General features: G+C 45.2%; 2 protein-coding genes across 2 annotated transcripts in view; one reads left to right on the forward strand and one right to left on the reverse strand.

Moving 5' to 3' along the window:
- Positions 1-889: 889 nt before the first annotated feature.
- Positions 890-9,024, forward strand: LOC311234759 (nucleolar and spindle-associated protein 1-like; the record flags this gene model as incomplete). Its single annotated transcript, XM_084322003.1, has 5 exons — positions 890-928; positions 1,402-1,523; positions 5,922-6,085; positions 7,007-7,202; positions 8,450-9,024. 5 exons carry the CDS (start codon positions 890-892, stop codon positions 8,535-8,537), a joined length of 609 nt encoding a protein of 202 aa, XP_084178129.1. The 3' UTR covers positions 8,538-9,024.
- Positions 9,025-9,650: 626 nt separating this feature from the next.
- Positions 9,651-14,515, reverse strand: part of LOC311234760 (potassium-transporting ATPase alpha chain 1-like) — a gene marked incomplete at both ends in the record, with an annotated part of 52,609 nt that continues 47,744 nt past the window's right edge. Inside the window, one exon of the mRNA XM_084322004.1 lies at positions 9,651-9,791. Within this exon, the coding sequence (XP_084178130.1) occupies positions 9,651-9,791 (141 nt within the window). The remainder of the gene's footprint in view (positions 9,792-14,515) is intronic.

Here is a 14,515-nt window from a genome sequence, read left to right on the forward strand (position 1 = left end):
GTGTGTGTGTGAGAGCAAGAGAGAGAGAGAGAGAGATAGTTCTCCAACTTGTGTGAGTTGCAGTGATCTCCTGGTTGTTCCCCACATAGTTTAACTAACTATTGCACTGGTGCAACTAGAAACACTGGCCTGGCCTGCTTCCAAGTTCAGTGGCCTGACTGCATACATTTTATTTTTTTGGATTTATTATTTTTATTTTTCAAATCATCTGGCGACCCCCCCGCGGCGGCTCGTGACCCAACTGGGGGTCGCGACCCCGACTTTGGGACTGGATTAGATGATGTTTTGTCACTGTGATTTTTATATTTAAAGTTAACCTTGTGATCTCTACATTCTTATTGTCTGTACATACATTCTATTGTCTGTAATTGTTCTCTTGTTTGTCTGCAACCCTGTTAAATGTGCCATTGCCTGTCCTGACCAGGACATTCTTGAAAGAGATTTTTAATCTCAACGTGGCTTTTCTGGTTAAATGGTTAAAGATTGAATTTAACAACAAAACTAAACCGTTTATGTGCCTTTGGGTCTCTTAAGCCTGTAAAGTACCCATTCAATCTTGTGTTTTATTATTTTCTATCCTTTTTTCCCCCCTGGATGTGATTTGAATGGGTTTTCCTGTGGTTCAAATTCAAAACAACATCGCTTTCCCTTCTGCCCTCAGGAGCTTCTGTCTCTGGCCAAGAGGAAGAGGGTGGATTCAGGTGAACAGGAAGAGCCTGTCAGCAAGCCCGCCGCCTCTACAGACTCTGAGACATCCGATAGCGACGATGAGGTAAGTAACCGCTCAACACGCCTCAGCTAAATGTTGAAATTTCCAGATCATATTTGACCATCAAGAAGAACGCCACGAAGAAGAGGGTGAACAAGGCAGCCGCGTCCGGAAGCTCCAATGGAGACAGTTCAGCTGAGAGCTCCGCTCCGGAGGAGGGTACGTTCTTCACTGGTGTCTTCATTATTGAGCCAGTTCTTCTATATGATGCCATCTGGTTTTTTCCATATGCTTACAGTCACCAATAAGAATAAATTCCTTCTGGTCATGGGTATAGACTATCCATGTGCAGAAAGACCTTCCCTCTGGCCGTAGGTATAGACTACCCATGTGGAGAAAGACCTTCCCTCTGGCTGTAGGTATAGACTACCCAGGTGCAGAAAGACCTTCCTTCTGGCTGTAGGTATAGACTACCCAGGTGCAGAAAGACCTTCCTTCTGGCTGTAGGTATAGACTACCCATGTGCAGAAAGACCTTCCTTCTGGCTGTAGGTATAGACTACCCAGGTGCAGAAAGACCTTCCTTCTGACTGTAGGTATAGACTACCCATGTGCAGAAAGACCTTCCCTCTGGCTGTAGGTATAAACTACCCATGTGCAGAAAGACTTTCCTTCTGGCCGCTGACTTTCCAGAAGAGGCCCGCTACAGACAGGAGCAGGAACACCCTGCTCTCAGCCAGCAAGCCTGCCAAGAAGGAGAAGGAGGAGGCTCCATTCAGACCCTCTGTCCTCTCCACCCGCAGGATCAACGTCAGGTGAGTGTTGGCTGCTAGTTGTAGTGTCGCGCTGGGCAATGTAGAAAGAAACAAAGGAATAAACCAAAACTAAGGAATATCACCATAATGAGAGGGACTTCTTTGGATACATAAGTGCCGAGTCCGACCTCATCTTAAATAACAAACGGCATTGCTTGTTGTAGTTAACAAAGAGAGGCAGAGTTGATTTAGCAAAATTTTTTATTTTTATTTATTTCCCCAAATCCCATGCCCATCGAACGAAGCTTCGAAGTATTTAAGACAGCCCTATTAGGATCTAACATCCCAACAGGCCCCCTTGTTTATTGTTTGATTCAGTTTGAGTAGAAATAGAAAAGACATGAATGATGAAATGAGCACATAAAGTGCTCGCTCTTTGAGTTTTGCATGCCGGATGTTGAGAGGACGCTGGCGTGTTTATCGCCGCTTCTCACTCTGGAAAAGTTTGTTATTTTTGTATGTAATCATTGCTTATTATTACTGCAAGTAGCAAGGATTCGTTGTCTAATTATCATATAAACCACAACAATAACCCTTGAATTCTACAAACAGTCGGAATATCGCAATACTTTGGTGTACTCACCCAAACTCATAGCTGCCCGGTCAGCTGTTAGCCCCATAACGCTAGCTCTGCTGCTGTAGCTTTCCAACCAACTCCGGTGCTCGCGGTCTACTGAGGACATCCAAAACTCCTCAACCCGCCTGATCGGATGCCACACCATCGGGACTTTCCACAACTCCTCTCACTGGGATACCTTTCACTTCTGGCTATACTGCTAGCTGGAGCTGCGACCCGAGGATGGACGCCTCCTCCCCGGCTTTCGGCTCTGCAAGCTAGCCAACACCGGCACTTCTCCGATACCGTCATGGTAACTTTCCAATACTCCACGCTGCAACTTTGCAACCTCTTCCGTTATTCCACACCAAACTGCATCGATGCTATTAAGTCTCTGGGGCTCCTTCGTCGCCCTCGCTACATGCACAGAGCCTCCCGTTGCAAGTTTGTTTACTATTCAGACCATGGAATTCCTTCTGTGCTACCGGGCTGGCGCTCCAACAACGTGCAGCAACGACGTCATCACAACAAACCCCACGTGCGCACTCTGACCAATCTGCAGCCACTAGTCTGTGTTGACATCCCTCCATCACTGTCTGCCCCAGCATCCATCAAAAATGCAACATTCATGCTCCAGAATGTTCGCTCTCTTAACAATAAATCTCTCCTCATCCATGACATAATTACTGACAGAGATATAGATTTTCTATGTCTTACTGAGACATGGCAATACCAACAGGACTTCATTTCACTCAACCAAGCCACACCCCCAGGCTATGTTTACATCCAAAAGCCACGTACCCAGGGTCGTGGTGGTGGGCTGGCTGTAATACATCGGGCTGACTTTCTAGTCAAAGAGCTCCCAGTACCCACTGTCACCTCCTTCGAGTGCGTGGCTTTCTCACTACCTGGGCCTACACCACTCCAGGTAGTCCTCATCTACCGCCCCCCCAAAGCCTCCACCTACTTTATGTCTGACCTGTCTGAACTCCTCACCACTGTCTGCACCATGTGCTCATCCACACTCCTGCTTGGGGACTTCAATATTCATGTGGACAACACCAGCTGCTCCACAGCCATTGATTTCCTCTCACTACTGGACTGCTTCAATATCACACAGCACACAAATGGTCCCACCCACACCAAAGGTCATACACTTGACCTGGTCTGTTCCACTGGCATAATACCATCTGAGGTACAGTGTCTCGACCTGGCGGTGTCCGACCACCATGCTGTCCTTTTCACTCTCCCTACTTCCCTACCCAAGCTTCGGAATGCACGCACCATCACCTACAGGAATATCAAAACAGTCAGTGCACCAGCTCTGACCAACCTGCTAACCATCCACCTGGCCTCAGCTCCCCCCAGCACCCAGGTGGATGGTCTGGCTGCCCACTACAACTCCGCCCTATCCCGCAGCCTGGACTCTCTCGCCCCCATCAAAACCCGGACTGTCACCTACACCCGTCCTGCCCCCTGGTACACCCCCGAACTCCGCTCCCTGAAGGCTGTCGGTCGCCAATTGGAGAGACTCCACAGAAGATCTGGCCTCACTGTCCACCTCGAGGCCTACAAGGACCACGTGCAGGCCTACAAGCTAGCTCTCATCAAGGCCAAAACAAACTACTATTCCACCCTCATCGGCAACCAGCAAAACCACCCCAGGACACTCTTCTCCACCATCAACCGGCTACTCCGCCCCCTCGACCCCCCCCGCCCATCTGGTGCCCACGACCTCTGCTCCAGGTTCCATGTCTTTTTCCAGGACAAGGTCAATACCATCTACCAGCAGCTAGCAGTGCCCCCCTCCTCCCCCTCACCTGCTCCTCCCCCTGGGTGCCCCCCCCCCCCAATGCAGCCTCTCCTCCTTCTCCCCGGTAAATGGTCCCCAAGTTGTCAAGCTCATAGCCTCAGCCAAAGCCTCCACCTGCTCACTTGACCCCATGCCTACCACCCTGGTCAAGATCTGCCTCCCTGCCCTCTGCCCCACCATGGTCAACATCATCAACTCCTCATTTGAATCTGGTCTCGTCCCCCCCTGCTTCAAAACAGCCTCCGTCACCCCCATCATTAAGAAACCCGGCCTTGACCCAGACGAGCTAAACAACTTCCGTCCGATCTCCAACCTTCCTTTCCTTAGCAAAATCTTGGAAAGAGCAGTGGCCGCCCAACTCCAACAATACATGTCCAACCATGAGCTCTATGAGCCTTTTCAATCCGGCTTCAGAACTCAACACAGCACAGAGACCGCCCTCATCAAAATTACCAACAACCTCCTCCTTGCAGCTGACTCTGGCCACATAAGCATCCTCATCCTCCTTGACCTTTCTGCAGCATTCGACACAGTCTCCCACTCCATCCTCCTCAACCGCCTATCCAACAACCTCGGCATCACTGGCTCAGCACTCTCCTGGTTTCAATCCTACCTCACCACCCGGACACAGTTCATCACCATCGGCGACTCCAGTTCCACCCCGGCCCCAGTCAACCAAGGCGTCCCACAAGGCTCCGTACTTGGCCCAATCCTATTCACCATCTACATGCTCCCCCTTGGTCAGATCATCCGCCGCCATGGCCTCAACTTCCACTCCTATGCCGACGACACTCAACTCTACCTCTCCACCAAACCATCCACCCATCTCCCCCCACACTCCCTTATCAACTGCCTGCACGAAATAAAAACCTGGATGTCATCAAATTTCCTCAAGCTCAACAACAATAAAACCGAGCTCATGGTTGTGGCACCCAAGGCCCTGCTCCGGAAGGTTGGGGATCTCACCCTCAACATTGACGGCTGCTCCATCTCCCCATCCCCTAAGGTCCGCAACCTGGGCGTTATCCTGGACTCCACCCTTTCCTATCAATCCCATGTAAATTCCCTCACCAAATCCGCCTTCTTTCACCTCCGAAACATTTCCAGACTCCGACCATCACTTTCCGACACCACAGCTGAGACCCTCATCCACGCCTTCGTCACCTCCCGCCTGGACTACTGCAACGGGGTCCTGTCCGGGGTCCCAAGCAAAACCCTGGACAGGCTCCAGTATGTTCAAAATTCAGCTGCCAGGGTTCTAACCCGCACCAAACCCTGGCAGCACATCACCCCCATCCTCATCCAGCTCCACTGGCTCCCCATCAAATCCCGCATCACCTACAAAACCCTCCTGCTCACCTACAAATCCCTTCACGCCCTGGCACCTCAGTACCTCACTGACCTCCTCCACCCCTATACTCAGTCACGGTCCCTGCGATCCACGGACACTGGTCAGCTCTCCATCCCCCGAACCAGACTGCGGACGTTCGGGGACAGAGCTTTCAGTGTGGCAGCTCCCACCCTCTGGAACTCCCTCCCCGCAGAACTCCGCACCACCCCAACTCTGGACTAATTTAAAAAACTGCTCAAAACCCACCTCTTCAACCTGGCCTTCAACCCCTAACCTTCTCACTTTATATGTATGTGTTGTGTCTGTCCACTATGTTTGTTGACTTGTTATCTCCCCCCCCCCCCCCCCCTTATGTAAAGCGACCTTGGGTCCTCTGAAAGGCGCTATATAAAACGAAGTATTATTATTATTATTATTATTAGACATACTATAAAATCAACAAAATTTTTTTTACAGTGCAATAAAATAGTTCTGGATTACTGTTTAACGGTTCAAAGTTGTCTTTACCTTCTCTGTTTGGTATCCACAGTTTAAAACCTGACAGTCTTCCCTCTTGTTTGATACCCACGTTGACCCTTCGAACCTCCCTCTCAGGGTGCAGTTCCCTCTCTGATGACAGACTTGAATTACATTGTAGTTAATGGCACAGCGGACAACCAAATATCTGTTTGTGTGCAGGTTCTCTGAAGCTACCCATGATAATGAGTACAAGATGTCCTTGGTGAAGACGCCGGCGCGCAGGTCTGCTTGCGTGTCTTCCAGCACGCCGGGGAAACAGGCCAATGATGCGTCAAAGCCCAACATCATCAAGACCGCGGTCGTCTCTGCCACAAAGACTCCAGGTAAAACCCTACTGAGTCCTCCGAGTGGTTTGTCTCTGGCTCTCTGCCACAAAGACTGCAGGTAAAACCCTACTGAGTCCTCAGTGGTTTGTGGACCTTTTCTATGGACGGTTTCATCATGAGAACAACATGAACATTCCAAAACACACCTAAGTAGATTTCCTGTTGCAGAGAGTTGCTAATAGTAATACAATAACTGACAGGAAATACACTTGGTCCAAGCAACAGCATTCCAGTGAAACTGTCTATACTCTGATCAGGGTCGCTGCAAATCTGTTAATTTGTATGAACGCCATTTACATTTATTTCCCTTTTTCAAATAAAAGCAAATATGTTTGCAAATGGTCAAATTATATTCTGTCACCCAATAGGTCATTACTTAAGATTCAGATCAAGCTACATCTCTGTGCAGGAGAAATAGCAAAGATGTTGGATGCCGTGTCACTTTATCATTTGATGTTTATCGATGCTTGGCCGTTGTCATTGCAGCGTAGCACGGTGAGCAACATGGCTCTTGTTGCAGAGCCTCATAGTGCTTCCCCGACCTGGTCGCACTTTGTATTCAAGCCCAAAAAGCCTATTTGGGCGGCACGGTCGCACAGTGGTTAGCACTGCTGCTTCACAGCAATGTCTTGGGTTCGAACCCCAGCAGGGGCCTTTGTGTGTGGAGTTTGCATGTTCTCCCTGTGTTCGTGTGGGTTTCCTCCCACACCATAAAGACATGCATGTTATTTACATTGATGTGGAAACTGAACATGTTGATTAATGTGCACTGTCCCTGGGTAAAAAATGTATAAACTAAACTTAAACTATTTGCAATTACTTCTGAGACGATCATTGTCATTATAGAAATGCCACTATCACAGCGGCTCTACTGCTAAATAGACTCCTTAATTATTTTTCTTCCTCCCGTTTCCAAAGGAGCCTTCGTTTTCAACGCCAACACGAGTGTCCTCAATGCCAACACGAGCGTGAGCACCCCCGGGACGAACAAGAATGGCTTCGACCTGAAAGCCAGTCTCTCTCGTGCTCTCTCCTACAAGCCTCATACAGGTGAGACCATAGAGCCTCCGCTTCAAATGACCTTCGCTGGAGAGGATCGTCGGACCCTGACTTTGTGTTTTTTTCACAGAGAAGCTGAAGCCTTTCGCAGACGCCAAGGAAAACACTCCATGTGCTCATGGAGTCCCATGAATTACTGAATTACAAACAGCACAAGGTCCAGACGAGGTGGGTCTGTCGGAAGGCCTTTAGAATTAGGGCCATGTGGAAAAACATTTGTCAACAATATTCAGAATCTCTTTTTTCGATAGCTATATATCTCATGGATGTGGAAAATCACATGTCGGAGATAATCCAGTTGATGTTTATCATATTGGTCCTGCGTGGTAATGGAAGTGTGACGCAATCCATTGAGACTGTAAATTTTTCTTTATTCTACATGAAACAAGACATCACAGGACAGTAACAATAATGACAAGACAACTAAACCAAATCAAACCATGTCAAACAGTTGTAATATAAATCAAATATATATAAAATATCAGCTTGGCTGGTCGTTCATACTAACACAATTGGCAGTGTTAGGGGTGGGAAAGCTGATGGGTGGGTCCTGGGCGTTGTGGACAGCGACCCCTACAGTTCGGTTGGGGCGCCTGCACAGCGAGGGTAGGATCTGGAGGGAGGTAGTGTGACCTTCCACATGTTACACTCTCCCGGTGAGAATCTGCGCTGCCAGGCTGGCTGCCAGCTGGCTGCACATGCGTCTGAGGAAAGCATGTGACAGTCTCCGGCCTCCCGGACCAACAGTAGGGGGGAGTGCGCAACAACCAGGAAGGGGGTTGGGAATTGGCGTAACGACTAAAACAGTGGGATGGGAGAAAAATCGGAAAAAGGGGGGGGGGGGGGGGGGGGGAATAATTAATATATATATAAAAAATTAAATAAAGGGAAAGCAAAATATATATATACACACAACCATACCCAGGTGAAGCTCAGCAGACCAGAACACCACCCCATCAAGCCTCACCCGCCCAAACGATGGATACATATTACTCTATAAAGTGGAAGGGACTACTTTTTTTGTAACATTTCAGAAATGATTTTGTGAGAAAGCTGACTTCCCATTTGCTTTTTTGCATTGATTTAGACAGCAAAATTGTGTGCCACAATTAAAGAAAAAAGAAATTCACAATACAATATCAAAGGTTAGACTATATAGATATATTGCCCAACCCTATTTAGAATTAAAGTGTTTAATGTAAATGAACATTTTAAAATGGTATTTTAGCTGAGGTTGTTTACCTCATCTCTTACCAGAATAAGAGGCTGGACTGTAATGGTTTTGCTCTTGTGTTTCCTAAGGGAGCAACGGAGAACGAAACACGTGGATGGCAGGAAGCAGAAGAAGGAGACTGTCCTTGGAGCGAGGAGAGGCCTGGTCCTCACATAAGAAACGTTTTGCATTTTGTTTGTACAGTCCCTTTCATTGCTTAATTTGTCATTCCAATTTTACTGTTAACATGAATCCTTCAAACATGACGTTACAACTTGGGATGATAAGGGTACATTTTTATATATTTCGATGTGTAGAGTATTTTATTATTTGTTTGCATTTATTGCTTTATCCGGATGGGCCCGTCGGAGAGGAAGGATGGGAGAAGACGTGGGGGGAAGACATGCAGCAAATGTCTCCGGGTCCACCCTGGCGCCCCGATGTGTATTTTGTCCTCTGCAACATTTAACTTGTATTTCTGGTGTTCTACCATTTTTATTTGCTTTTGTAGGGGTGTCAGAGGATTTGATTTTAAAATCTTCAGCATTGGCAGCTATGCCATTGTTAGACTAGTCTTGTGTAAAGTCAGATTGTTGGTTTATGCCCCGACAACCGTCCTTTCAAATTCTTCTTTAAAAAGATAGGCTACATGGTATTAAGTGTGACATAGTCCATATGGTAATGATTTGTATTTAGAATGTAATAACTACCGCGGTTTATTCCCAATTGATTAATTTACTTTAGATTTTAAGTTCATGGTTCAAATTTGCTCGTTTCGATTTTTTCTAATCTGAATCGTGGCACCCCCTCCCAGTGCAATTGGTTTAATCAGTAAAAAATATACTAATTGAGATTGTTATTGAATTTTGGTTCTCATGTTTAAACTGATTTGCACTGTAAATAAATAAATCACAAGGAAAAGATTGTTTGCTTTAATTTTTATAAAATAAAGGTTATCCAGTGGAAGAACGGAACACACAAACCAAACAGGACAGATAATATAAATGGATAATTTGACATGTTTCCGTAGCTCATCTCTTCAGGCTTCACCTCGTTGCAGAGGGGGATAAAAACCCTTGTGTTCTTGTGGAGGTTATTACCGTAATCCATTAGGAATCCCGCTACAAAGCATTTAATGTCATGTTTTGGATGCATTTAGTCCTTATGAATGAAGCTTTGTTTATTGGCAATGTCATGATGCAGCTCTTGGATCAGAAGACAATTAATCTTCAGTGAGTTCTAGATATAAATCTTGTATTGTCTTGTTTCTGCTTGGGCAGTCTTGACTCTTCAGACTTCAGGGTTCCTCTTGTATAGCTCGTAGGCAAACTCTTCCGTGTGGGCATAGTCTTTACATAAGCCAAAGAAATCGATCTCCAGTTGAAAAGGACCGTCTGCTTTATCGCCCAAGGTGAATCCAATTGTGTTAATCTGTAAATAAAAACAAAGTGGCTTGACGTTAAGTGCTCTGTATTACACACTAGTCTGCAGCACAAGTCAAGCACTTGGTATAATGCCTCTAATACAAGTTCTGTGGATACAAGAGTATTCCAATATTGAATAAACACTTTAATTGCTTGAAAAAAGTGTACTTTGTAGTTGAGAGTAGAGTCAGGTTTTAGGAAAAGAAGCTAGGTACTTTTGATGTGCAAAAAATAAATAAATTCATATTTATGGCTACACTACAAGGTTCGACTACATGCATGGCCGTGAAATGAAATCTAATTTGCACATCAAAAAGAGCATCTTGGTGTGTACTACCTTGTCCAGCCAGAGGGGGTGTTGATTATCTTGTATTCTCCCACGGTGTGCGAGGAAGAACTTGGAGAATGGGATCTGTAAAAGGTTAATAGGATATATCTTAGTCATGTCAATACTTCCTATGGTCCTGGACCTATGTTGTCTATATTACTTTCTTCTTCATTCTAGAGTTAGCGGTTCTCAACCTATTTCAGTGCCTCTGCCTGTCATCACCGTAGCTCAATCTGTACACACTCCAATGCACTGCAGTTTGTCCAGCTTATTCCATTTAACCTCATAAAAGTGATTCAAAACCAGCTTTTGCCGTTGTAGTACTCAAATATCTACAAAGCAAAAATCCTTAATTTCTTTCATCTCATTCATAACAAACAGAGTAGATGAGACACCAGCAGAAAGGAAAAAGCCTGCTATTATATTTATGTGATGATAACTGATATGCAGGGCTTTCCCCAGGATTTTGGGGCAGAGTCACAACTAAAATGGTTATAAGCTTAAAGGAACACACGATAGGAGATAACAGATTCTTGGGATCTTCTACTAACTTCCCTGATGAAACAGCTGAGTTAACAAAAACGGCTGAGAGGAGGAACCGGGATCATCCCTATGTTCCCCGGATCCTATGTTCCCCGGGTTATATGTTCCCCGCTTTGATTGATTAATAGATTGAACATTTTATAAATTTTTATTATTTTATTAATTATTAATGTCCGCCTTGTTTCGAACGGTTAAGCTTAGGCCCTCGTTCGAAATGGTTAAGGTTAGAGTTTGTAATCAGGGCTGGTGGTCTAAAATTTTCAATCTATCAATCAATCAAAGCGGGGAACATAGAACCCGGGGAACATAGACATGCAAAAATATCATGGAAATAGAGAAAAGTGGCTAAAAGGTTGAATTAAATCTCATTGGAAATTAACTAAAGTATTGTAACTTCAAGGTATTAGGTATGAAAGAATAAGTCTGCGTTTCATTGCGTTTATTGCGTTTCAAAAGCGATCCCAATGCACTCAAGTGTGTATCTAGATCCACGCTACAAGATATTACTGCCAGAGGGGGGGCGGAGCTGAGCGATCATGGAGTAGACGTGTTTCACATGAGCTCCCTTCCACCGTGCTGAATATACGTTTCTCCCCATTAGTCTTTATTTTATTTTTATTTGTTTTTTATCTGTTTGCTAGGTCGTCGTGTTTAGTATACATTCATCGACTTTTTTCGACTTTCTACGATGGCGGGGGTGGAAACCAGAGCCATGAAACCAGGCGCCACAACCAGCAAGCCGGCACCGCCGGGCCTGGCCACACCGTCTCCCGCTGTCGGGGAGTTAAGCGAAGCTGTGCTCTTGGTCATGACCAAGCTACACGCAGACTCTGAGACACGCATCGCTGAAGCACAGAAGAAAGTGTTGGCGGATTTCTGTATCAGCCTCCGTCGTGAGATATCGGAAGAGATACGGCTGGCGGTAGTCCCGCTGACGGACAAGATGGAGACGATTCACGCTGCCTCATCGGCTAATGCTAACGAACTAGCCATGCTAACGACGGAGGTATCATCACAGAGTGAGAAGATGGCGGGTCTTGAATCCGCCCTGCTGGCTAGGCAGGCTGAAGTCAACAAACTACAGTGGCAGCAAAAAATGGCGAACCGTGTTAATCTCCGTCACCGTCACCTGGATATAATGCCACGAATCTTCAAACATCAGTAAGCACTTTTACCTTATTGTTGACATATCTGAAAATAAAAGTAAGTTGGTCGAGTGCAGAGAAGTATAGACTGGATCTGATATCCAAAACGTGAACTTATTTATTATGTACACGGACAGCTGCAGATCGCTTCATGACCAAAGGCATCTGGTTAAGTTTTCAGATGACACTGTCCTGGTATCCTTACTGCAGCGCTCCGAAACTGATCATGGACCTGTACTTCACGACTTTGTGAATTGGTGTGATGAGCATTACTTGGACCTCAATGTCTCTAAGACTAAGGACATGATAATTGACTTCAGACACAACCCCGATCATCAAGCCAGTGTAGCTAAAGCTAGGTAGCCTAAAGCTACCTAGCATGTCCTATATGCTCTGTAAATACTATGTACAGATACCGAGATGGCACACCATGTACCTGTTTATTGCACTGTTGTTGTTATTGGATTCTATTAATATGTTGTACCACTGTATTTTTATTGGATTCTATTATATGTTGTACCACTGTATTGCACATCGTCGCGGGCAAGACCAGCCGCATTTCATTGTATACCTGTATGCCGTGACAATTAAAACTCTTGACTTGACTTGACTTGACTAGTGTAATTCACAACGAGGACGAGCCTCCTAACTTTTTCTTTTATCTGCTGGTTCAGTGGCCTGTCCATTAAAGATAGGAACAGCTTACAGTATATTGTGAAAGTGTGCTCCAAAATAATTGGAGTAAAACAGAGAGACCTATGTTCCGTGACGGTCTCTATGCCGTGACAAACGACAAACAAACAAACAAAACTCTGATCCTGATATCCTGATGAATTGAAAATGGGGGACCCTGATGTAAACAAGACGAAAGTCTTTCTCTGGTCTGCATCCCCTTAACAATTGTGTGTATTGAGCCGTACTGTACTTTTCAATCAATCAATCAATCAGAGATGAATACACATGTCGTATATTCCTATATGAATATCTACTTTTAATTACAGCACAGTGAGGTTGCTAACTGGATGAAGGGAAAGATCACAGTGTGATAGAAACATGGTCCTCATCTGGACTCCCAAAAATAGCCAGTAGAGAATAAGCTTGTATAGCCAGACAACCAGGAGCTATGGTCCAATACTTATTTAATTGCAGCGTGGCCAAGAGTTGATAATGCACTGGTTACATACAGGAATTGTATTTCATTCAACTGACACATGAGTTGTACAAAAGGATTGATGAGGTAAATCACAATAGCCCTCACACGTTGGCTCTCTACATCAAAGACAGTATTGCACATACATATTAGTCATGTTATATTATGAAATAAGACCATAGTACTCCCCGTCACCACATGACTAAACCTGGGTCTACGATACTCTAGTTATCACAAAACAGGGATTATTCCATATACAGTTTTACTCACCATTACTACAGATATTTTCAGTTTTCAGGGTTAATCTAACATTTTGATTATGAAATCTCAGTCAAGGGTACCACACACATTTTATAAAGTTGAATATATATTATCAATTCCACAGTGCGGGTGACGACAAGAGGGTTCCAGTCGATCAAGTGTGGCGGATGTTAGCTGCTCTTCCAATTAGACTGAGCACACGTGAACTCGGACGAATCCTGCACTTCTATCGAACCAGAGGGAACAGGATCACCTACGTGCAGGTTAGAGCATTTTTTGTACTATGAGTCATTTGTGTATTTATAGTCTGAAAATGGAGAAAAAAATCAGGTAATAAATCAGGTAATAACCATACCCCCCCCCCTCTCCTCCAGTTCAAGCAGGTTCACCGTCGCGCCTTCCGGAAGATGGAGGAGAAGTGGGAGGAGGAGAAGTGGGAGGAGGAGGAGGAGGAGGAGATGGAGATGGAGGAGGAGGAGGAGGAGGAGGAGATGGAGGAGGAGGAGGAGGAGGAGATGGAGATGGAGATGGAGGAGGAGGAGGAGGAGGAGGAGGAGATGGAGATGTAGAAGAGGCAGCGTCTCCCCCCAATAAAATAAAAGGTAGTGTGACCTTCCACACGTTACACTCTCCCGGTGAGAATCTGCGCTGCCAGGCTGGCTGCCTGCATGTGACAGTCTCCGGCCTCCCGCACCAACAGTAGGGGGGAGTGCGCAACAACCAGGAAGGGGGTTGGGAATTGGCGTAACGACTAAAACAGTGGGATGGGAGAAAAATCGGAAAAAGGGGGGGGGGGGGGGGGGGGGAAGAATAATTAATATATATATAAAAAATTAAATAAAGGGAAAGCAAAATATATATATATATATATATATATATATATATATATATATATATATATATATATATATATATATATATATATATATATATATATACACACAACCATACCCAGGTGAAGCTCAGCAGACCAGAACACCACCCCATCAAGCCTCACCCGCCCAAACGATGGATACATATTACTCTATAAAGTGGAAGGGACTACTTTTTTTGTAACATTTCAGAAATGATTTTGTGAGAAAGCTGACTTCCCATTTGCTTTTTTGCATTGATTTAGACAGCAAAATTGTGTGCCACAATTAAAGAAAAAAGAAATTCACAATACAATATCAAAGGTTAGACTATTGTGATGGGAATAAAAGATCGTCTTAAACTCTTGCCTCTGCTTTCCAAACCTTGAACCACATTAAGTGTTTCTCAACTTCTGTTAAATCGGCTTTTTTAAACCGCTTTTTCCCTCTAAA

Source organism: Notolepis coatsorum (assembly GCF_963971535.1).
Source record: "Notolepis coatsorum genome assembly, chromosome: 9".
NCBI lineage: Eukaryota > Metazoa > Chordata > Actinopteri > Aulopiformes > Paralepididae > Notolepis > Notolepis coatsorum.